Source organism: Anabrus simplex, chromosome 1 (assembly GCF_040414725.1).
Source record: "Anabrus simplex isolate iqAnaSimp1 chromosome 1, ASM4041472v1, whole genome shotgun sequence".
Taxonomy (NCBI): domain Eukaryota; kingdom Metazoa; phylum Arthropoda; class Insecta; order Orthoptera; family Tettigoniidae; genus Anabrus; species Anabrus simplex.
This window is the reverse complement of record NC_090265.1, coordinates 1,584,424,048-1,584,450,721: the sequence shown is the minus strand read 5'-3', so window position 1 is coordinate 1,584,450,721 and position 26,674 is coordinate 1,584,424,048. Positions and strand designations below refer to the sequence as shown.

The 26,674-nt window shown below is 36.8% G+C and overlaps 1 protein-coding gene across 1 annotated transcript in view; it reads right to left on the bottom strand.

Moving 5' to 3' along the window:
* Positions 1 to 26,674, bottom strand: part of sev (sevenless) — a 368,918-nt gene that overhangs the window by 193,305 nt on the left and 148,939 nt on the right. The window contains exons 8-9 of the mRNA XM_068226275.1: positions 9,627 to 9,771; positions 6,857 to 6,973 (exon numbers count right to left, since the gene is read on the bottom strand). Of these exons, the coding sequence (XP_068082376.1) occupies positions 6,857 to 6,973; positions 9,627 to 9,771 (262 nt within the window). The remainder of the gene's footprint in view (positions 1 to 6,856; positions 6,974 to 9,626; positions 9,772 to 26,674) is intronic.

Here is a 26,674-nt window from a genome sequence, read left to right as displayed (position 1 = left end):
AATGGAAATTCTAATACTTTAATTGGTGATGGGCACCAGCTACAAATAAATGTAACAATTATAGAGCGAGACTCTTGAATACCTCTAGAGTAAGGGGTAATAAGCTTACTTGATAGAATAACCTATAATAGGTTCTGGGAAAAGGATATTGTCATTTGGTTCCCACCTTGAATTTGGGATTACCTGTTTTACCATGAAATAAAACAATTAACTGCACTTGATACTAAACCAATTGTATTCTTAAAGTTTGAAATGAAATCGTGAGATTTGCTGTGATACTCAAATTACAATATAAACTCTGAAATTAAAACAGAATGAAGCTCTAGGCATTAAATTTAAAAAACACTTGGCCGGACATTTGAAATCTTTGTACAGGAAATTCATCCCTCACTGGTTCACATTACTTTGGACACTTTAAGTGTTGTTGTGATGTGTTTCTTGGACCTGGTGTCAGCTGTAGTTCTCAGATCAGATTTGCAGACTGATCCTCTTATCGGTGACTCACCTTCACCAACGAAAGATAGCATGGCCTATATTTTAGAGCACACTGCTCAATCAATTACACACGTTTTTCACCACACTGGTAGTCTCCATATCAAAGACTCTACCTTCACCTGTCATAGAAATGACACAAGTTGAGTCAACTGAATATATACAGAACGTCTGATCAATGAAGACTCTGTATCTAACTAACTAAGACTGTATATCCATCTGAGCAAGACTCTCCATCCATCTGACTGAGAGTCTCCTTCCATCTGACTACTCACCATCCATCTGACTGTCCATCCATCTGACTACTCACCATGGGATACAAGCTGTTTTATAGCCTCTCATTGTCACATGGTTTACCCCCACACGTCATGGGTAAATCAGACCATGACCTCATTCAAACCAAGCTTAAAAGTAGTGCACCTTGTGTTACAATAGCCACAGGCAGGGTAAAACTTCCCTGAGAGCACTTCCTGCTTCAAAATGAACGCAGTGACATATGGGTAGTAGCATGATTCCACACTAAATGTAACTGTATTGCACCACCTATTGCAACTCCTAACTTTTGTTCACATAATAAATTAACCTCTTACACGTAGCAGCAAATCTCGTAGTATACAAATTCCCTTAATTCTAACACACATACACATACATATGGTACATAACAGATGAAATGGAGCGAGCAATAAATAATTAATAGCAAAATCAGGTGATAGAATTGAATACAAATAATAATAATAACAATAATAATAAAATATGCTGAGGAATGTTTGTAATGGGATTTGAACCGTTACAGCAGCAACCATCATATGGTCTAACAAGATCTGGTTGATGTACTCCCTAGCAATAACTGGGTTGTAAGTTCCTTTTGCGCATCCTGTTTCTTACAGTCTGATCGGATACTGTGACTCCTGTTGTCTTTCTGAGGTCTTGTTGCAGTTCTCTGGCACTAGCAGTATGGCAATGCAATGCATAAATGACCAGATATTAGTCGTCATTTTGGGTTGTGATGCATAGACGACCTTGCCCAATCTGCCTGATGAATTGACCTGTCTCCTTGTATCATTTTCATAACCAATAAATGACAGGGAGATATTGAAATCAAGTCCTCGGCAACATGATGAAAAGTACACACTTCTTGGATCAAAGTTATTGCTCTTGTGACTTGTACATCATTAAGATGTCTCATTGTACATGCTTGAAGGTATATTAACCCTGCAATGATGACTTCAGTCTGTTTACCTTGTTATGACACACCAACACATTGGTATTCACTTTGTTTTGAGGGGTCTCTTGGCACTCAGATGTTTACTGCTCTGAATACACAAGGTCTCAGTTTATGCAATAAGGCCACTGGTACCTATTGTTTCAAAATAGTGTAACATTCCAGACGTTAAAAAAAAACATGTTCCACTTCATCACCATAAGACCTATCTTTGTTGATGCAATGTAAAGCAAATTGTAAAATGAAATAAAAATAAAAAATAACATCAACATGTTCAACTAATTCTTTTGGAGAGTGTATAAAAATAGTCATACAAAATGGCTGAAACTTCACATGTACTTAAAACCACATTGTTTTGCCCCTTTAAAACAACATGCACCATGATAGAAATTTCCTATTACCAAATATTCATTTATTATTGGGGAAAATCATTTAGAATACAATGTAGAATAAACACATGTGTCTGAAGAGGAAGAGGTGTGCGTTTTTCAATAGAATTATTATGATTCTTTAATGATACGACTGATGGTCAAATAAAAGCCTTGAGATGTTATAAACCATTTACAATGTATTTTAACATTTTCCATGAAAGGCTCAAATATACTGGCAGAAAATGAAATTCCAACACCAAGAAGACATTAGTTTAGAGGAATGTAATTTAGGCTATCAATTGTTTAGGTAACATATTTACTTGTTTAAATTTTTCAGGTCACAGGTTCAAGTATGCACGAGGAGCCCGCCTTGTGGCCATGATCGTTAAGGCGCTGAAGTTTAAATGGTCTGACATCGAGGTTAGCCGGTTTGAGTCCCGTTTGTCGAAAAAAAATTCACCATCAGAATGTTGGCTGGCAGGGTGGGGGAGGCGGTGGTATAAAATTTCTAATCACTACATTGCATGCCAAAAGCCTGGATTAAATTCCAAACCTCTCCGCAGTGCTCATATGGAGTGAGGGCATATGACGCTGTTGATGGTGATTCGTCCATCGGATGGGGACGTTAAGCCTTGAGGAGACCCCTTGGTGTTATTCGACAGGAATAGGCTATGTGCCGGCACCGGGTTTCACCCTCTCCCTACTATCATATATCACGTCATTTATTTCATCTCATTAACTCCTCTGATGAGGTTGACGTCAGGAAGGGCATCCGGTCATAAAAACCTGCCATGACAGATTCATCTCATCTCATACCCAACCCCGTAGGGAAACGGGACGAGGGTTGGACAAACAAACAAACAAACAAACAGGTTCAAGTATGCGCGAGGAGACATGTGACATGGTGGTACATTAATGACCACTGTAGTCACCATGATTTTGAATGCAAGCATGCAAACGTGCATGTATTGTGTCATACAGATGCCATTTGTCATTTTGTGGGATGGAGTTCTATGCCTGTTGCACCTGGTCAGTAAAATCAGTAACGGTTAATGCTGATATTAGAGTGACGCTGGATTTATCATCCCATAATGTCCCATACGTGCTGAATGAGTGAAAGGTCTGGTGATTTCGCAGATCAAGGCAACTGGTCGACACTCTGTAGAGCACACTAGATGACAGCAGTAGTGTTTGGATGAGCATTATTCTGTTGGAAAGAACCCCCTTCAATATTGCGAATGAATGGTAGCACTATCAGTTCAGTTACCAGTCTGACGTACAAATCCTCTGTCAAGTTTCTTGGGATAAGGACGTGAGTGCTCCTGCTGTCAAAGGAAATCACTCCCCATATTATAATTCCTGGTGCAGTTCCAGTGTGTCGATGCTGCACACTGCTTGGTTCCAAGCACCCACCTGGCCTCGTCCTTACCAACCTATGGTCATCACTGGCACTAAGACAGAAAGGGCTCTCATCTGAGAACACAACAGATCTCCACTCCACCCTCCAATGAGCTCTAGCTTGTTTTTATTTGTCGTTTAAAGGGGCCTAACATCTAAGGTCATCAGCCCAAGAGCTCTAGCTTGACATGACTGAAGTCACAGATAGCAGTGATTTGGAGTTAGAGGCATGAACACTACAGGATATCTAGCTCGTCGCTGTTCCTCAAGTAATTAGTTACAATTTGCTGCATCCATTTGGTACCAGCTGAATCCCTAATGGCTGCTACAGATGCAGTACGATCCACCACAGCCGTGCAGCAAGTACGGTAGTCTTCCCTCTCTACAGCGGCCCATATGTGGCCAGATCCTGGTCTTCCCATGACCACTATTGCCAACACTGATGTATGGTGGATGCATACCTGCCAAGTATTTCTACACTATTGTGGAAAGAAAATCAATCTTCTTGTAGTCCTATTTCACACCCTTATTGAAACTCAGTAAGCTGTTGATTCTGTCTTCTTCATTCTCCTTAAAGGCATGTTTGACTCACACCTACATCACAATGTCAACAATGGACAGTGACTAATGTTCACAAAGTATATAGTGCGTATCTAAAGCAAACTTGCTTTGCAAGGTCATAATGGCATTACTAGCAACCACCCTTTGTCGACTAACATGCAAATTTGAATAGGCGTCATCTTTCTGATGTGCAACACTCCTCCTGAATTTTGTTTATCTAGCATAACTCCTTCTTGGTGTTGGGATATCATTTTCTGCCAGTGTATTTATGTATTATAGTTCCCCCAAGATTCAATTCCGTTTAACCGGGCAAATTGGCTGTGTGGTTAGGGGCATGCAGCTGTGAGCTTACATCCGCGAGATAGTGGGTTTGAGCCCCATTGTTGGCAGCTCTGAAGATGGTTTTCTGTGGTTTTCCATTTTCACACCAGGCAAATGCTGGGGCTGTATCTTTATTAAGGCCACGGCTGCTTCCTCCCCACTCCTAGGCCTTTTCTATCCCATCATCGCCATAAGACCTATCTGTGTTGGTGCGACATAAAGCCAATTGTAAAATAATATAAACAATTCTATTTTCACCATAGAACTTGAACATATATAATAAAGCAATAGGTTTTAATATACTGATATGATGTAAATAAAACAATATACTATTGTAGTATACCTTATTCTTGTGTTTGTATGCATGCATGTATGTGCGTATGTCTAAACCTTGTCCCGTTTCTCTCCGGGACTGGGTATAAAGTGAAATGAATCTTCATAGGAAGTTTTTACGACCGGATGCCCTTCTTGATCTCAACCTCAATGGAGAAGTTAATGAGATGAAATGAATGACATGATATATTATAGTAGGAATTGAGAGGATTAAACCTGGTGCCGGCACATAGCCTGCTCATGTCGAACAGCACCAAGGGGTGTGCTCAAGTTTTAACATTTCCATCTAATGGATTATCACTATTAACAGTGTCATATGCCCTCACTCCATATGCACACTGCAGAGAGGTTTGGAATTCAATCCAGGCTTTTGGCATACAATCTAGAGATTAGAAATTGTGTACCTCCACCTCTCCTACCCTCCTGGCCAACATTCTGATGGTGAAATTTATTTTGACCAATGGGACTCGAACTGGCTAACCATAATGTCAGACCATATACAGTTATCCCTCATTTTAATGCCATCATTAGTTCAGAATATATTTAGTGCAATAAAGAGGGTGGCATTAAATTGAGGTCGCATTTTAAAACATTAATTTAAATTAATTATGCTATATAGTGATATAGGGAATTTCTGGATTAGTATGAATTCTATATAAATGGTCTGTTATCAGAAATTATAAATTTTCCAGCTAACTCATTCTTGGCTGCCAGCATTCTGCCCAAGCGTGCCAATTTGGATTGATCATTTGGTAACTAGCATACCTACCAAAATGCATGGCTAGTGCATATAGGGGAGCCCACTGCATAGCCTATTTCGAGTCACAAGCAGTGCAATGCACTATGAGAGACTTGGTCTCTTTTACAAAAATTGATGCCCGCTAGGCCATCAGAGCGTTCCCAAAGGGAACTTGAAAATATTTGTCCTGAATGAGTAAATAATTCCAATATAAATGTCCATTATCAGAAATTATATCTGACTCATTGGCTGAATGGTCAGCATACTGTCCTTCGGTTCAGAGGGTCCCAGGTTCGATTCCCAGCTGGGTTGGGGATCTTAACCTTCATTGGTTAATTCCAATGGCCCAGGAGCTGGGTGTTTGTGCTGTCCCCAACATCCCTGCAACTTACACACCACACATAACACTGTCCTCCACCACAATAACACACAGCTACCTACACATGGCAGATGCCATCCACTCTCATCGGAGGGTCTGCCTTACAAGGGCTGCACTCGGCTAGAAATAGCTACATGAAATTTAAAAATCAGAAATTATACATTTTCCAGCTAACTCATTCTTAGTTGCCAGCGTTTCGCTCCCGTATGCCAGTTTCGGCTCATGAGTTGGTAACTAGCTGGTGGTATATTGGGTGGTGATATATCAGGGGTTGACTGTACACTACAGGATCATGGCCACCAGGTAAACTGTATCTTACTCATATGACATACAACAAAATCAAATCTTTAAATTTGTTTCATAAAAATTGAGCCCTTGTCCGCCTCTGTGGTGTAGTGGTTAGTGTGATTAGCTGCCACCCCCAGAGGCCTGGGTTCGATTCCCGGCTCTGCCACGACAATTTGAAAAGTGGTACGAGGGCTGGAACGGGGTCCACTCAGCCTCGGGAGGTCAACTGAGTAGAGGTGGGTTCGATTCCCCCCTCAGCCATCCTGGAAGTGGTTTTCCATGGTTTCCCACTTCTCCTCCAGGCAAATGCCGGGATGGTACCCAACTTAAGGCCACGGCCGCTTCCTTCCCTCTTCCTTGTCTATCCCTTCCAATCTTCCCATCCCCCACCAAGGCCCCTGTTCAGTACAGCAGGTGAGGCCGCCTGGGCGAGGTACTGATCATTCTCCCCAGTTGTATCCCCCGATCCGATGTCTGAAGCTCCAGGACACTGCCCTTGAGGCGGTAGAGGTGGGATCCCTCGCTAAGTCCGAGGGAAAAGCCAACCCTGGACAATAAACAGATTAAGAAAGAAAGAAAGAAAAATTGAGCCCTTCATTCTAAAGGTGGTCAGCTTCAAACTCATCTCTTCTGCTATCACTCTAGCTCATAAGATCCCATCTTTTGCTGATTTAATTTAACTGTTGGTTGATGGGTCCTTGTATCTATGTACTCAGTGTTCTGAATAAAACTGTTCATATCTAGTAACTTACCTTCAATTATATGTGGAGTTCTGTATAAGATCGACGGTTCATGTAGCATATCTGCTGTCTGACGGATAACAGCATGAGGAGCTCCCAGAATGAGGATTGGCTGCAGGGTATCCTTCACTGAATGAAGAATAATGTATACTTGGGTTAATGACTTCTAAACTATGTATTACATCTTGCAACATACTTAAAATAAAATAGATATCAACAGTCATGCAGAAAACACTCAGGAATGAGAATGGTCAAACAATCCTATTTAAAGGAAAAGTGATCTAGAACTACATCAATCTAGAACTTGAAGTGACTGGAAAAACATTATCTCCTAAAACACAACCTTGGGACTAGAATGAAGTGTATGTAGTCTTGGATAGTAAGTTCATGGCTGCAGATAATTAGGTAAAGCATCTGATATATGTGTTTCATATTTTACTAATAAGGTTATAAAACTGAGATTTCATGTTTACAGAGAAAAATAACTATCAAGTATATGAGTGGATAAATACACTAGAGTCCCGTTAATCTGAACCCCGTTAGTCCTAAAGTCCGGTTAATCCGAACTGAAATATTAAATTTAAAAAAAAAAAATTATCCTTATTGAAAAGAACTTATCATAGAATGAAGATTTACTTGCATTTTATTAGTCATATTTTACTAGAATAACTTAATGTAAACATAATTACACATCAATCACTGGTTGTTTATCTTTAGTTTCTTTTGCCATAGTCAATTCTTCAATAAACAACTGCATTAAATGATCTACTAGACTTATGGTTTTGTTATACTCCTTCTACTATGAGCAGTTACAACCTAAGCTGCTTAACATTTGTATTATTCCTACTAGAAGTATATCATGTATAGCGCGAACTTTTCTTCGGTTCTGAACACAATGTTTTAGCTCATGATCAACAGCACGTAAACTTTTTGTTCATAGTTATCAATTTCCTGTGTACATTACAAACAGATCAAGAAATTGTACCTAGGGTGGAGAAAGAATCTGTAGTTGATGAGGAACAGAGTGATGACGAAGAACACCACAATTAACAACTAGTGTCACATTCAGATGCCGCGGCCGCCTTAGAACATGCCGTACTGTACGTTGAGCAACATCACATCAGTGGGCATAGCAGTGGAGTGTTGCTCGATGTAGAGTACGGCGTGTTCTAAGGCGGCCGCGGCAACTGAATGTGACACTAGTTGTTCATTGAGGTTTTCTTCGTTGTCACTCAGTTCCTCATCAACTCCAGATTCTTTCTCCACCCTAGGTACAATTTCTTGATCTGTTTGTAATGTAATTTTCAATGTCGTTTTCTCTTCTACAGGTTCTTAACTACCCTACTGTAATTTTATACAGTATTTTATCAATGTAACTGCTAAAGAATGCACATTTCAAATTACAGTATGTACTGTACTGTATTGTAGAAACTATGCCTTCTGACCCCAACTTGGTAGGTTCGATCCTGGCTCAGTCTGGTGGTATTTGAAGGTGCTCAAATATGTCAGCCTCATGTAAGTAGATTTACTGGCATGTAAAAGAACTCCTGCGGGAGAAAATCCTGGCACATAGGCATCTCCGGAAACCGTAAAAGTAGTTAGCGGGACGTAAAAACAATAACATTATTATTACAAAATATTTTCTGGTTAATCCGAAAATTTCGTAATCTGAACAGACTCCGGTCCCAATTAGTTCGGATTAACGAGACTCTACTGTATAGCTAAGATTATCCAGGGTATATGAAAAATACTATTTAATAATGACATATGATGATAAAGGGGATCAGGACAGTTAAACAAGGACAGGAACCAACCCTCTAACTCACCATTTTCATTTAAATTCAGATAGGGAAAGTAATGTAATGTCTTTTTAGATAAAGTCTGCAGTCCAAATGCCTTGAAAGGAGCCACCACAACATCTAAATCACAGTTATGTTGTACAATCCATTTTCTTGGTATCTAGTGGTCATGAAACGTCAAGATCTGTCAAAAACTGGGTGTCAAATTTTTGCGCAAATACAATACTACCTTTAATCGCATCATAATTCAGACATAAAATTCAAACTAAAACCAAGCAATCAGCTGATAAATTATGGTCGCATAACTACACTACGTTACTTTCCCCAGATGACTCTGGATGAAAATTATGAGTTAGAATGTTGATTCTCATCCTCATTTTCGTTGTCCTGATTCATTGTATCACTGTCAGTGATTATGAGATGTTCTTTTCATTCTGTATAGTATAGTATCGTTATTCAGTCAAATTTGCCACACCTATCAGTGATCTCACCTAGAGCTGCTAACACTTTTTGCATCAAAGTCTTTCTTCCCTGTAATAATGCTCTAATGAACTTTAATTCTTTAAAGGCACTAGGTGACATCTTAAGGAGTTACTTTTCAGTAAAATTTGAGAAGAAATACTATAAAGAAAAGGTTAATTGGAAGGATAATGAAACAGAAATAAATTTAGAAATAGTTAAAATGAATGTCAGGTAAGAAAGCTAGCAGGAGCAAAAAATATATGTTTAGGAAACAGATGGAGAGCATTAACTTACCATGTAAGACACTGTGGATAGAGTACATATAAAAGAAAAACATGGGTCCATTCTATCCTCCAATGATGAAGGCTGCAGCTGAAACGTTTGCACCCATGTTTTTCTTTTATGTGTAGCCTACTCTATCAAAGCAGCCTTACATGGTAAGCCACTGTTGTCCATCTGTTTCCTAGACTTATATATATTAAAAAGAACTATAACCTTGAAAGACAGTACTATGATAATACCTGCAGGTTCTGATGGTGTCATTACAATGGCTGTGGCAGCTGGACCTTCTCCAACACTATTCCTCATAGTCACAGAGATGGAGAAGTTTCTGTTGGCCATCAGGTTCCGAACCAAGTAGGCTGTGTTTTCAGATTCTGGAATATCCTGTACAGAGTACATATCATACATTGATTCAATGCTAGCACAAGTGTAATTCTGTGGAGACAGTGAGAGCGATGATGATGATGATGATGATGATGATGATGATGATGATGATGATGATGATGATCCTTTTGAACATCTGTTATTTACTGTTTTTCATTAAGAAGAAATCTTGATCATTAGATCCATATACTTCTGTGTATTAAATATGCCAAAATTGTATTATTATGACGCCTGTAGAAATGAGCGTAACTGAACGTATTTTGTCTAGTACTGATGGAGGAAAATGTAACTTGTAATTTAATTTTTCCTGGAACGAAGGCAGAAAATACTGAGGAAATTCCATACTCAGGATACATCCCAAAATTTGCCGTGGTCTAGGATCAATATAAAAGAGTACACAGAAAGTGCAGAGAAGCCCGAGAACTGTGGATATCTGACAAATGCAAAGAGATTGAGGCCCTTCAAGAGAAACATGATTATTTTAACTTGCACAAGAAAGTGAAAGAACTTATTGGTTTACAGCAAAACCCATATGGTCAAATTCTCAGAAATGCCAACAATGAAATCATCTTGTGTGTGTAAGGGAAACTCAAACAATGGGAGGAATACATTGAAACTCTTTTCAAAGATGAAAGAAATGGTCCTTCTTTACCTAATGAGAGAATAAATGAGACTAGCCTTGAAATAACAAGCATATATTCATACCACTCTCGAAGAAGCGCAATGCTTCTCAGTGCAATGATTATCATGTAATTCCTGCAAATCATTCACACCCAAATGTAAGAAATGTGAATCTCACTTGGAACAAAATCAGTTTGGTTTCCAAAATGGTATTGGTACATGTGATGCACTCCCCCTCTTAAAATGTACTGATGCAGGGATATGAGTGTTGATGTCTATGCTTGTTTCATAGATTACACAAAAGCTTTTGATTGTGTCAGACATGAAAAGCTGATAGAGATTCTGAGATTAACTGGTATTGACTACCTATTGATAATTAGTAACCTGTACTGAAATTAGGTTGTAAATGTCATTACTAAACAAGGGACTTCCAAAACAGCTTCAATCAGAAAAGGTTGTTTAACATTTATTCTGAGATGATCTTTAAGGAAACACTGACAGAATGTGGAGGGATCAAATAAAGGTGTAATACCCATTAACAACATCAGGTAGGTATGTGGATGACACTGTTGTCAAAGAAGATGAGTTACCAACCCTTCAATGCATGATAAATTAGTTTGGCACAGTGAAGAGTTTTGAGTTATGTGTTAACAACTTCCAAAACAAAAATGATGGGGTTCCTTCTCATAAAAAACAATATGAGCAAATCATGTAATAAAGGGTAATGTAGTTGACGAAGTGTCATCCTGCAAATACTTGGGAATCATAGTAAATGTCCAATGTGACTGCAAATGAGAGATAAAATCTAGAACTGAGCAGGCCAGGAAACAATTCTTTATCATAAAGAAATTCTTTGAAAAGTCAGATCTTTTTCTACAGCTCCAAATTTGCATGATCCATTGCTACATATTCTCTATTTTCCTATATGGATGTGAAAGCTGGACCTTGGACCCAAGCAATGAAAAATATATCGAAGTGTATCTGTATCGCCATCTCTTATGCATACCATGGATAATGCAAATTTAAAATGTGCTTCATTGGATGAAAAAACAAAAAGAACTGATCCTTATTATAAAACAAAGGAAATCACAATACTACTTGACTGATGGAGCTCAAATTTGACAAGCTTATAGCTGATACCTTTGGTTAACACACCAGCTATTTACTATCATGCTATCTTTTAAGCAGGATATGTAGCGAAAGAAAATGCGAAGCAAGTCAGAGGAAAACGTATGCTTGTGACCCTTAAAATTGAACACGTTGCCTAAATGGTTAGTCATACTGAACAATGGAGCATACTGGGTGTACCTGAAATTTGATTTCCAAGAAAAAAGGTTTATATGAATCACGCCTGTTGTCCATACACGTCTTTCATTGCTGCTGAAAGTCTTTGCAGTTGGATGTCGGATACCTATTCTGGTACAGATGTAGTGCCTGGTATGCATATTTCCTTGCTTCTCCATAGATAAGGAACATGTCCACGTATTCACCCGTGGAAAACATGATGAATGGCTGAAGTGACTCATCCAAATCATATAGCAGTGCAGCGTACAATAACAATAATAGCGGTGTTCTACTGTTTGCATGTGGCACACACTGGCCTGTGCCCAAGTATTAAAACATCATATTGATCCAAAAAAATGTAAAAGCTGTAGGATTTGAACGATCAGTGATATGTTCTATTAATTGTTAGGCTAGCATCCAGCCACATGTGCTATAGTGGAACAGTGAGTGTTTGCTTGTATTAAGAACAGATTAGAGTACATTACTCTTGTCAGTTTACTATTTCATATGCTCTTCTCATCACTGTAACCTCATTATAAGCAGTCATTTTTTGCTTTGCTACACCCAGTAACTAGGCAGGACATATTAACATAGCAACATGGTAGACCGATGTAGATAAGTGATTTAAATGATGTAATATTTCTTGAACAGACTATAGCAACTGTCAGGTATGGTCATAATTGTTTGCATGCTGAGCTTATGGGGCATTAGTAGCACAAAGGATGCCAGTATAGAAGTATTAACCTTATGACGTTTTCACACACTTGCTGGACTACATGAAACAAAATTAGTAGGCACAAGAGAATATCCGGTATATATATAAAACCAATCTCCTGACTGACTGACGGACTCATAAACACCCAGCGAAGACCATGAAATTTTTTGGATATATTCGTATTAAGTGTGTAATGAAGTGCTAAGAAAGGGTTTTACAAAATTTTGATTTTAGAGGATTAAATGGGGGTATATTAGAAATTAAAGGTTTTCTACATTTTCTCGGCTGTAAATTATTATACAACTTAAACATTCTTCATATAAATTCCTAAAATACAATTTCTGCATTTTTGAAATTCTTCTTACAAGGAGTGTAAAGGGTTGAACAAGGGTATATTTGGAATTTACCTTTTTTTTTTTTGATTGTTTTTCTCGTCCACAAAATAAAGAACAACTTCGTTTTGGCAACAAAATATCCTTAATACAAATTACTAAAGCATAATTTCTGCATTTCTTGAAATTTGACTTACAAGGGGTGTGAAGGGTTGAACAAGGGTGCATTATATTAAAAATTTATCCTTTTTTCTTTTTGATTTTCTTGTCTGCAAAATAAAATTCAACTTAGTTTTTTCACTAAAATATTCTTCATATAAAAGCCTAAAATGCAATTTCTGCATTTCTTGACATTCGACTTACAACGGGTGTAAAGAGCTGAACAAGCATATATTCAAAAGTGACCTCTTTTTTAAATTTTTATTTTCTCAGCCATGAAATTCAATACAAGTTTGACTTTGCACTAAAACACTCTTCTTATAAATACCTAAAATACAATTTCTGCATTTAAAAATAATTCAACTGACAAGGGGTGCAAAGAGTTGAACAAGGGGATATTCTAATCTATATACAGTAAATAAAAACCAGTGTCCTAACTGACAGATTCATAAATGCCCAGCCGAGACCATTAAAGTTAGAGGCATGACATTATTAGGATATGTTTGTATAAGTGTTTAAGGGAGTACTAAGAAAGGGAGTAACAAAATTTTAATTTTGAAGGGTTAAAAATGGGTTTATATTTGAAATTTAACTTTTTTTATTTTCTTGGCTGCAAAACAAAATACAGCGTTCTTGCACTAAAAAATACAAATTCATTTCTGCAATTCAACTTAAAGAGGTGCAAAGGGTTGAATAAAAATGTGTATCACAAAATCACATATGTAGCAAATACTTCATAATGAAATGAGATATCAATGCCAGTACTATGAAATTGTCTATACTGGGAGTACGACTACCTCTTTAATGGTGGCTTAGCCAGGATAATTGTAAGAGGGCACTAGGAGCAACATGATATGATCAAGTGAGCACTATATCACACGCATTTGACAATAAAATGGCTGTTTCTAGATATTTTCTGGTGGTAATCGGATTGTAGAAGACAGTTTTATGCCAACTTTCAAAGTGTAAGGTCAAGTTTATCATTTATACGGAAGCTTGCTGCTAGATTCAGAAGAGAAAGGTCAGTTTTTACAAATTTATTTTGCCGGTGAAGGTGAAATAGAAGCTCATCAAGGGTGTTCTAACTATCCTGGCATTAAGCAGGAGTCATTGAAGCATCAACAACGAATACTTCAATAAAAACAATCGTGGGCGAAGCCGCAATGGGTAGTGCTAGTCAGAGATCATTTTAACTCTTGCTGAGTTGCAGCCTTCCTCATTCTTAACATTCTTCAAGTTGTTATGACAAATTTTAGCAATATGTCTTAGATACATACTTTTATTTTGGGAACCATGTTACATGATATCTATATGCAGGCCAATTATCCCACATGTATTCCAATAATAAAACATCAATATCAGTCATTAATAATTTTTTCTTTTAATTTGTACTTATGCAGGCACATATTTTAAAAACACCATACTGTGTTAATATTGCTGCCATGTTGGTTTTTCTGTCCATTGGCGGATCCTTTAAGACTTAGGGAAAACTACAGAGACAGTCTTTCTGAGGATATAAAAAAGGCAGATGGAGAGTGAGTGTCTGCCATCATAATAAAAATTCCTCAACTCAATTGTGACTGGCAATAGCTAAGCGGTTCTGCCATTACAATGAAAATTCCCTAACCTAGGCTTCACATGAGAAACGATGTATGGTGACTTCCTGTTGTGTTTCTGCAGTAACGCTAAGCGCTATGCAGTCTCACTCACAATGTGTACACTACTTCATCTTCAATTCTGTACACAGTGTAGAATTCTATAGTGGAGCACAGGTATATCAGCTAGTTTTAATATAATTTAATGTCAGTCTTACTCCTTTATGTTAGCCCTTATTGAAACAATAGTTATATAAGAAGCATTTAAAAAAATTAATAATATTCCATAAATTTACACCATGTTATATTTTGTTTGTAGTCTTCATTCTGTAAATACTTATATGATGCTATAACAATGACATGCAAAACCTGAGCTGTTTGTTGATGCAAAGTACATTTCAAATACACTTCTTTGGTACAGTGACTACGTAACATATTATATATAAATAAATTTGAAAAGTTCATGCAGTCTTCTTATTAATAGCCCAAAATACTGTAAAACACAAGCTACCAGGAGCGTTTTCCAATCTAGTGAGTAAAGACAAGACAAATGCAGATAAGATCAAAGCTGATGAGGACAAGCACGTTGAAGAGTGGTTCAAATAGAGCAGTACCCATAGGGTTTATCCCATTGAAATATCGACCTTCCTGATACTACAGGTTGTAACTTTAAAGATTTTCAGGCTGTTAAAAACACTATAACACATATAACATAATAACATACCTGTAAAAAAATGTACACTATTAAACAAAGAATGACATGTTTCGTTCATTCTACAAGAACATCCTCAGATTCTATCAAATCTCTTTAAATCTTGCATATATATGTACAATATTGTTTACATTGCATAAACATGTCAATGATTGAGAGTTAGTGATATTATGAACAAGTATTAACAAATATTGATAGTATTAGTATTCAACTGTCACCATATTAACTTACAGAAATTTTTCTGTACTTATCTAAATTGCTAAACTGTAGTCCGCTCCCTTCAGTCACTGCTTCCGGACTTCGGTCATGTCAATCAATCAATCAATCAATCAATCAATCAATCAATCAATCAATCAATCAATCAATCAATCAATCAATCAATCAATCAATCAATCAATCAATCAATCAATCAATCCTGATCGGCATTTAGGGCAGTCGCCCAGGTGGCAGATTCCCTATCTGTTGCTTTCCTAGCCTTTTCCTAAATGATTTCAAAGAAATTGGAAATTTATTGAACGTCTCCCTTGGTAAGTTATTCCAATCCCTAATTCCCCTTCCTATAAATGAATATTTGCCCCAGTTTGTCCTCTTGAATTCCAACTTTATCTTCATATTGTGATCTTTCCTACTTTTATAAATGCCACTCAAGCTTATTCGTCTACTAATGTCATTCCACACCATCTCTCCGCTGACAGCTCGGAACATCCTACATACCACTTAGTCGAGCAGCTCTTCTTCTTTCTCTCAATTCTTCCCAACCCAAACTTTGCAACATTTTTGTAACGCTACTCGTTTGTCGGAAATCACTCAGAACAAATCAAGCTGCTTTTCTTTGGATTTTTTCCAGTTCTTGAATCAGGTAATCCTGGTGAGGGTCCCATACACTGGAACCACTTGTCCCATACACTGGGCTGAGTGGGAAGTTTCTGTGGGTATTAAACTCTGTTCTGTAGAGTGGGGAGGGGAAGTAGGGGAGTGAGAGGAGTGCTATGGATCCTCCCTTCTGTTCACTGGAGAGGGGAGAAGGGTATGCTGCTTCTTCATGTTATAATGTATGTTATGTATTAGGGAGTAAATAAAAGTTAATGATTTTCTTTAAATAAAGTATGGAATTGGATTGTTGAATATCTTGTAAGACATTATTTTTAGTGATAATAAACCTAATAATAAACCTAATTTAGTGATAATAAACCTAATAAACCATCTCAAGTGGCAAAAGACATTGTGTATATTCAGAGAATCTACTACAGATAGGAATATCCTAACCCACATTCCAGACATTTAAGTCAGAGATTTCCTTCTGTAGGATTCATTAAGCACTAATGCAGAGCATAAATGTTGTCCAGATGTTAATTAAGTAGGGTGAAAAGCAGGAATGTTCTACATGTATGATCATTTTGGTTGGCTTGGTTAGCTTTTTTGTTTTGTAAAAGCTTTGTAAAAGCTAATGAAACCAACCTGAATGACCATGCACATTTAAAAGTTCCCCCTCTTTGCCTACTTAATTAACATCTGAACAACATTTACATTTTTTGCATTAGCACTTAATGAATCCCACATGAGGTAATCTCCGCCTTAAATATCTGGAATGCGAGTTAGGATATCCTCATCTGTAGTGAATTTACACACCATCTTTTGCCACTTGAGGTGATTTTTTTTAGGCTATCATTTATGACTAAAAATAACATCTTACAAGATACTCTAATTCAATTCCATAGTTTTATTTAATCAAATAATTAGCTTGCATTACTCCCTAATATGCAAAAAGACATTAAAAAATTAGAACATGAAGAATCAACATACCTCTCCCCTCTCCAATAGATCCATGACCCTTAAATGCGGCCAGTATCCAGTATTCGGGAGATAGTGGGTTCGAACCCCACTGTCGGCAGCCCTGAAAATGGTTTTCCGTGGTTTCCTATTTTCACACCAGGCAAATGCTGGGGCTGTACCTTAATTAAGGCCATGGCCGCTTCCTTCCCACTTATAGCCCTTTCCTGTCCTATCGTTGCCGTAAGACCTATCTGTGTCGGTGCAACGTAAAGCAACTTGTAAAAAAAAAAATGAAATAAAGATCCATGACCCACAACACTCCCCAGCTCCTCTGCTTCCTCTCTCCTCCACACGGAACAGAGTCAATAACAAAAGTAAATCTTTGAATATTAAATAAATAATAAAAATTTACAAAGCAAGAAAGCCAACCAAAATGATCATATACGAATGAAATTCCCCCTTCTTGCCCTACTTAAGTAACATCTGGACAACATTAGCACTTAATGAATCCCACAGGAGGAAATCGCTGATTTCATTGTCTGGAATGTGGGTTAGGACATCCTTATCTGTAGTAAATTCTCTGAATTTATGCAACATATTTTGCTACTCAATACATTTTATTAAGTTATTATTTATCACTAAAAATAATGTCTTAAAAGATACAGTATTCAATAATTCAATTCCATACTTTATTTAATCAAAATCATTAACTTGCATTCACTCCGTAATAACATGAAGAAGCTATGTAACATTCTCCCCTCTCCAATGGATATAAGGTAGGATCCACAACACTCCACATTCTCCCTTACTTCCTTTCCCCTCTCCACAGAACAGAGTTCAACACCCACAGAAACTTTCCACTCACCCCAACATGACCACAGTCTGGAAGCATTGATTGAAGGTAACAGAATACACTTTAGCAGGTTAGATAAGTACAGAAACACTTATTTAAGTTAATACCATGACAGTTGAATACTAATACAATATTTATTTGTTAATGCTTGTTCATAATATCACCAACTCTAAATCACTGACATGTTTATGCAATGTAAACAATAATGTACATATACACACATGATTTAAAGTGATCTGGTCAGATGTTATTGTAAAACAAAACATGTCATTCTTTGTTTAATAGTGTGTACTTTTTACATATATGTTATAGTATTATATGTGTTATAATTAGAGTTTTTGATAGACTAAAAAGCCTTAAAGTTATATTAACAAAGTTGACATTGAAAAATATGGTTTCCTTATTAACAAATGAGACTACAGAATGTGGCAGAAATAACTTCTGAATGTTGAGTGTAAATAACAAAACAACACTAGAAGCTATTCAAAAATAATTTTTTCTCAATTAGGGAGAGCAATGTTTACCATTTAAACAATGACATTCCAGTCACGCATTTTCCGCTCTTTGGGCTCAAAACTACTTGTGGTCGTTAATTGCACTCTACAGTTTGTCATGAGAACTAAAGCAGATGTTTTGCATAAAATTAGCTTCATGGTCCGTATCGCACTTTAGTATATTCACAACTAAGTATTTTTGTTTGTTTTAATGTTGTCAATCTTATGTTAATTTTAAGGACACTTCCTCTAAAGCATTACTTTGTCACTTTATGTATTTTTCATCTAAACAGTGTTATGTGGCTGAAGATGTTGATAATATACAAAACATGTACCACTTTTAATCATTAAATTGCCTTAAGCAATCATTGTATCGACTAGGTGGAAAATAAATAAATACTTAGTTGTGAATCTAAAGCAGATGTGTCGCACGTGATACACCGGTTCCCTAGCCTTCAAAACATTGTTAATTTTATGTGTCATATATGACACACAGGGTCCGTAGAGGATACTTCACAACTTACATTGGTAGACTCGAGTGGCAGAAATAACTGTTTCTGAGGCATTAGTGATGATGCGGGTAGTGACCTTGCACAGCACGTGTCCTACGATGTCAGTCTTCATTATGGCATGGAGTAGAGGAGTAGAACATGAGTTCATGATTGAGACTTACTTCTTCCATAGGACAGTGCTTATTTTGTAAACACTTTAGACTAGGTGGACATGCTTAAGTTCCTGACTGGAAAACCATGTTGTTATGGATCACCAATTTGAGAAGAACAGCTCCGACCTTAAATATACGAAACCGTCTTGTAGGCATTGTAGTTCGATCTCCAGAGAACAATGCAGCAAGACAAGCTGTTGTGCAATCTCCTCAACATTTGGTCCATAGTCATACAGTTGCTAAGGGACTATCTAATCACACTATAAGGAAAATTTTACATACTGAGACGAAGTTCTTACCAAAAGGTGAGCATGCAGGAACTCAATGTGCCAGCCACAGAGCATTTTGTGAGACTATCCTGGAAGCTGTTCCCCCGATGCCATTCTGTCAAACAGCAAAGTTCAATTTCACCTGTTGGGCTACGTTAATAAACAAAATTTTCAGTGGGCCTTGATGACTCCAACAGAAATCTCTCCACAGCAAATGTGTTACTGTCTGGTGCACGTCGCTGAGAGCGGAATTATAGGCTGATATATTTTTGAAGGGAACAAAACTCTGACAGTAATTACTGATTGTTACAAACAGTGGCTACACAACTTCCTGCAGCCAAAACTTAAGAAAGTAGGGAAACACACTACTGTATATGGTTCCAACAGGATGGTGCCACTACACACATAGCAAGGGCATCGATGAACCTCCTAAGAGAAATGTTTCCAAGGTGGCTGATCCTATGAGGTGACATTCTGTGGCCAGCCCATTGCCCCGGTCTCGCACTTTGCGATTTCTTTCTCTGGGGATACCTAAAGGCTCAAGTCTAACAACATAAACCTCAAACATTAGATGACTTAGATGACCTGAAAGCTGCCATCTGTCAAGAAATTGAGGCAATATCACTTGGCGTGACCAGAGGAGTAATGCGTAACTTCAGAGAGTGACTGGCATAGAAAAAAGATTGGTGATATTTGGAAGATACCACTTTCATAACCAAGTGATGGTGAATGTGTATGTGAAGTAAATGGCAAACAGTTCTCTTTCAAACTGTGAAATAACCTTTAGAATACTTTCCAACACTGTTTTGTTATTTACATTTATCATTTAGGAGTTATTTCTGCTGTACCTTGTATTTATTTGAATGGATTAGTACAAGTTCCTAATTTCCAGTGATGATTTTACTCTCGATATTTCACCAACACGACTTTTTAACTTTTATAATTAATCATTTTTATGGACAGAAACTGAACATCAAAGTTCAATTTCTTTCCCTCAGAATTTCCCATTGCCCCCAACTTTTAATTTTTTTAATCTTTCTAAACATGAACAGTCTAAAAGTGTACCATCAGTCCAGTGTCTGGCTCCATAGCTGAATGTTTAGCCTGCTGGCCTTTGGCCACAGGGGTTCTGGGTTTGATTCCCAGCAGGGTTGAGAATTTTAACCATAATTGGTTAATTCCGCTGGCACTGGGGCTGGGTGTATGTGTTGTCTTCATCATCATTTCATCCTCATCACAACACGCAGGTTGCCTATGGGGGTCAAATCAAAAGACCTGCATCTGGCGAGCCAAACTTGTCCTTGAGCACTCCCGGTACTAAAAGCCATATGCCATTTCATTTCATCAGTCCAGTTCCATAAAGGCAGAATTGAACTTAAACAATAGAACTCAATAGATATAGGCCTACACATGCATCTTCAGTGATACTTCCCCACAGCATGCACAAGAGTTAGTTCATGCAAGGGTGGTTAATGCACTATTTGAACCACTCCACCACAAACTATATAGAAAAGAAAAAGAAATGGAGAAAATGAATCAATACATTGTTTTTTTACAGCATATTTAAGCCATAAAACATTTATTGCAGAGTAAAAGAAGATATTTTAAAATTTTTAAGATTGGAAAAGAAGTTTTTAAAGCCATTAGAGAATTTTTCTATAGATGGCTATATTGTTTTATTTCTTGTTTGATAAGCATTATGAGAAATAGAACAAATTACACACTCTGTACCACTAACATCTCATATTTAACAGCCTGTGTATGAGACTAGTAATGTAAATCATTGAGGAGGAACTACCAAGTTTGGTTTGATAAGAAGGATCAACCACCTCACAGCAAGTTTAGTTGCATACAAACTTTGATGGAATGAAATAAGTCTAACCATTATCTGGTTTTGCATGAGCCTAAATTCACAATAGTGACATAACAAGGTTTTCATTATAGCATTTCTTTTTAAAATTGTATACAAATTATTAAAAAAGTAAAAATAACAAATAACACAATGCAACGTCAGTAGAAAAGTGCTGTATGTCAAAAAAATTGAATTTTGAGTTACATCATTTTATGGGGTCTTCTATGCTCTTTCCTCCTAGAATACTGTCATAATTTATTTTGTCAATTTTAGGATTTTACAGGTGATGCTTCAGTTTTTTATTTTCTACTTTTTCATTAATATCAAGTAGAACACTGTAGTATCTGAGTTACGACAGTTTTCAACAGCATTTTACTTGTTATTGTTATCAAGTAGAACACTGTGGTATTTGAGTTATGACTGTCTTCGACAGTGATTCACTTCATATATATGGCTTTGTAACTTAGATGCTACAATAATATCACAATTTTGGCACCTACTGTGACTTGTTTAATGTGCAATATTGTTGTAATAGTGGAAAACATCAAATGTGAGTACTGTTATTCACATTCTCATTTGCTTTGCATGTGTTGAGCAGCTATGATTACACTTGGGCAATTTTCTCATGGAAAATATTTAGTTCAGTTAGCTAAGGAAAAGTTTCTATCCAAATGCCAGCAGCAGCAAAATAATGAAGCAGAATATGTTGAAGGTGAATATTATGAAAGCACGATATAGGCTTTTGGGCTTATGCCATGTCAAGAAAATAAGGTGAAATTCTTTATGTTTCGCAGAGAACTTTGCTCTGAGTCATCAGAAGATAATCTTGACCGTTCACAAGAAAGGCTTCTCAAGCAATGAGGTTTGAATTTAGACGTTATAATAGAAGTGGAAGTGGTACATTCATTCATCACCAGATGGCTCATCGGATGCGGTACAGTAATAGCATTCGAAGTGGAAGCTGACGGAACCATCAGAATCAGTCTGAGAGGGAGTCACATAACAACAGGTGTACACACATATGAACTTATGACATAGATACAAGCCTGGAATGAAACAGCTGGCGATGACGAACGTACAAATTTAGAAAACACTGAAATGAAATAAGAGTAGTGAAGGGACAGGGAAGGGAACTACCTACGTAAATCCTTAATGGCTGGCAACCACGTATTACATAATTGATAGCCAGTGTCCCTATTAAAATTGTTAGGATTTCTACGTATTTCCACAGCCTCCCGTATTATCCTGGACCTGTAGTGTCTAGCGTGGGTAAGAGCTCGAGCATCTTGGAACACAACATCATGACCTGACGATAGAGCTATTCCGTGATACGAGTACCAATGGACCGGCATGTTTGGCCAATGTATACCTTGCCGCAAGTACAGGGAATTTCGTATACCCCAGGATGTAAAAGTGGCAATAATATCTCCTTGGTTTTACTCAGATTGTGAGCAATTTTAATGATGGTGCCAAACACGGCTTTTATATTGTGTTTGCGGAGGACCTTGGCAATTCAATCTGTGGGGTTGTGAATGTAAGGCAGGTACGTAGTTCCCTTCACTTCTTCCTTCTGTGAGCATTGCTTTGTTGTTTCTCTGAGATGTAGGCCTCTATGAATCTGCAAATCTCTGCAACTATTACCCTTGAACATGACTTTGAGTGTGTCCATTTCCACCTGGATATTTGATGGCTCACAAATTCTTCTCTCCCTCTTGGTGAGTATTGTGAGAATGCCTTGTTTTTGTGTTGGATGGTGGTGAGAATCTGCATGAAGATAGCAATTTGTGTGGGTAGGCTTACAATAGATGGGTATGTCCTAAGAAGCAACCCTGTTTCTTTGTTACTACAACATCCAAGAAAGGAAGGCATCCGTCTGACTCCATCTCCATAGTGAATTTAATTGAAGGATGTTGCTGATTTAGGTGGTTTAGAAATAGATGAAGTTTCTCAGGACCTTTTGTCTAGACCACAAATGTATCATCAACATACCTCCATCAAATCACAGGTTTGACGGACGCTGAAGGAATAGCCTCCTCCTCAAAATGTTCCATAAAGAAATTAGCCACTATGGGTGAAAGTGAACTGCCCATAGCCACTCCATCTGTCTGTTCATAAAAATTTTCACCCCACAAGAAATAGCTGGAAGTCACGCAGTGGTAAAATAGCTTAGTAATGTCCTCAGAGAACGGATGTTCAATGAGAGACATGACTGAGTCAATCAGCACTTAAGTGAACAAGGACTCCACATCAAAATTCACCAAAAGTGCATTAGGTTGAAGGGTTATGGTTAACAACTGAGGAAATATTTTCATATTGTTTATAACCTAAAATGAAGTTCACAGGTCAAGGATGAGACAAAGAAGGAAAGATGAGTGGAAAGAAATTAAAATGCAAAGACGCACTGGTCACTTATGCTTCCTAGAGAAGAAATGTTGTCCCTGAGAGGTCGGTTGAAGTTCCATGCGGTGCCAAGTGTAGATTAAATTGTTCTGATAGATTCACAAAAGAGAATCAGAAATTATTTTTTAGTACAATTTACAAACTTATAGATCCCTATTGTTACAGTTAAAATTAGGAAAAATGTTAGGTTTATGATGTGTATTGATTGGGTGGACCATAAATAAACCTAACATTGTTTCTTAATTATTGTTTAAAAATTTCTTGGGTATAGGTGACCTCGTGAGACAACATAACTATATAATGTCACATGTGACAGAAGATACACCAATATATGCATACAAGAAAGAGGAAAGTAAATGTTCATCATATTTGGAACATTACGGTACTTCACACTACCAGAAGGTGAGAAAAAGAGAGTTTGGAAGACTTTTTTCCTTTATACCATTATGTCAATAAAGGATATATCTATATGTCTTGGAAGAAAAAAGAAAATGATTTGGGAACTGTTGAAGGAGAGAAAAGACAGAATTAGAAAACATATTGCATATTTCTTTGTGGTTGAGTCTCATTACTTAAGAAAGTAAACAGAAAAACAGTATCTCAACAGACAGCTGACACTAACTGAAATGTACAGAATGTACAAGACCCAATGCTTGGAACAAAATTCTTCTTTTAGAAAAAGGCACCTTTATGAATCAATATTCAATCAGGAGTTTAATTTAGGTTTCTTTAAAGCAAAAAAGATCACTGTGCTGACTGTGAAATGTATAATACTGGGACAGAAGAACAAGTTCAACTAGAAAACACTTATAAAAATCACCTAAAGAAACAAATCTTTCGTGAAGGAAAGAGTAGAGATATTCAGGAGTCAAGAAAAAATGGAGAGAGCAAAGTATGCTGTTATGATTTACAATCTGTGTTGGAAACACTATGTGGTCAAATATCTCACTTTTACTACAAAAGAAATTTGTCAACATATAATTTTACTATTTATGATATAACCTCCAGCAAGGGTCATTGTTTCACATGGGATGAAACACTTGGGAAAAGAGTGTGATGGTACTTCCTATGAAGAAGGAATGCAATGTCAAGGAGTATAAAGACATGAAATTGGCAGCTGTGTGTATGAATACTTAAAATCAGATGAATGTAAGAGTAAAGACATAATTTTATATAGTGAGAACTGTGTAGGACAAGAACAACAACAAAACAGATATCTTGTCATTATGTACATGTATGTTCTTCGTTACCTCAATATACATTAAATAATTCATAAATTTCTGATAAAGGGCACACACATAATGAAGGGGATTCAATGCATTCCTGCACTGAAAAGCAGAAGCAATGTGTCCTTGAAAGTGGGCCAATATACATGCCCAGTCAGTGGGTGCAGTAGTCAAACTCGGTAAGAAAACAGGAAAACTTTACAGTGTAAATGAAAGGGGGTTTAATGGCTGTTTTCATCTGAAATAGCTTTCAGGAGAAATTGAGCAAACTTTACAGTGAATGCAGAAGGACATAAGGAAAAGGGGTCGAAATAAAGGTATTGAAAGTGAGCCAAGACTGTTCTGGTTCAAATTTCTACAAGACAGGGTATGATGAAAACATTTGCAAGGAAGTTTGTATCAGTTACAGTCAACATGGAAGATGTGTCCCTTGCTTAAATTTGCAACAAGCACATACTGAGAGGCAAAAAAATATCAGCACTAAAGGAAAAGGAGCTGGTACAGCTTTGTGCTTCAAATGTGATCCCTTCTCAGTACCATAATTAGAACAAAAACTTTCCAGAAGCAAATGTTGCACACACAGCAGCTGACAGTGATTTGGAGTAAGATGACTATTAATTGTTATTGCTTTGTGAAATTTTTTAAATTGTTATAAAACTTGTTATTTTATCTGGGATTTTGTAATTTTGTCAAAATGGTTTGTTGAGAATACATCTTTGTTTCATTCTATGATAAGCCTGCTTGAATTTTGTAAAGAATTTAATTTGTATAATTTATCATTTATATAGTCTTTGTAGAGTTATGTTATTACATTGGATACTTTTTCAATAAAAAATCATGAAACAATATAAGTATAGAACAAATAATTCACTGGGGCCCATGTACTGTATATGAGTTGATTATGTGTGTAAGTACAGATGATATTATGAGTAAAATTTTGTAAATAAACTAAATTTATTAAGGATGAGCTGCTTGTTTAATAGAAAAATGTTAATGTAAATTGTATAATTATTTTAGGAAAAATGTCTTCTTTTCTTTTTAATTTAAAATTTAGTTGTTGAGAACAATGTATTTTTGTGTATCATTTACCATGGAGGTAGACACCTCATTTGCAAACAAAGTAATTTGATTTGAAGAAAACTGTCATAATTACAATAGTGTTGTATTACCATTGTACTTGAGGTAATTATTGCTGTCCATTCCAGTAGTAAACTGTCGTAAATTCAAATGATACTACTTATATATATTTCAATAGGTAAAAAGCATTAATTCAAGCAAAAATCCTGTATTAAACATCAATAAAAGTATGTTTTCCCACAAGGGAAAATAAATTGTTGTAAGATTGCATTCTGTGATTTGTTCAGCTATTTTCAAACCTTTAAAACGCTCTCCTGAAAGTTTGCCACTTTTTGAGTTGCAACGCTTTTCTTCTGTGGGTGTGATAAAGTAACACATTCAAAGTGAATCATACAACCTTCAATAGTGATGACAGATGAGAAGTTCATCATTAGAAGTTAGGGTGATCTTAGACTGGTTACTCCATAGTCTTTCTCTCCAGTAATTGTTATTAATTAAATCATAAGAGAAGGGTGGCATCACACAGTTTCCTATATATCTACCAAGCAGATAGTAGTGGTTTATTTCTTCTATCCTGATGTCCAATATGAAATATTGTAATTAAATCTCCTCTGCCTTAAAATTACATTTTACATCCTATGAAAGCTTCCTATATCCTTGAAAGTTACTGGTAATTTTTATTACTAACTTGGTCAGCTAGAGCTACTATGAAGGTAAGGGACAGGATAAAAATCCTTGCAGCTACTTACCCCAGGATAGAACCTTGATATTTAATGTTAAGTTTGCAGAGTCTCTCAATCTGTGGGATGTAGAGGTTAGATTGCTGTACTCCAACTTATTCAAAACTCATGACTGAAATCTGTTTTGAGGAGCCAAA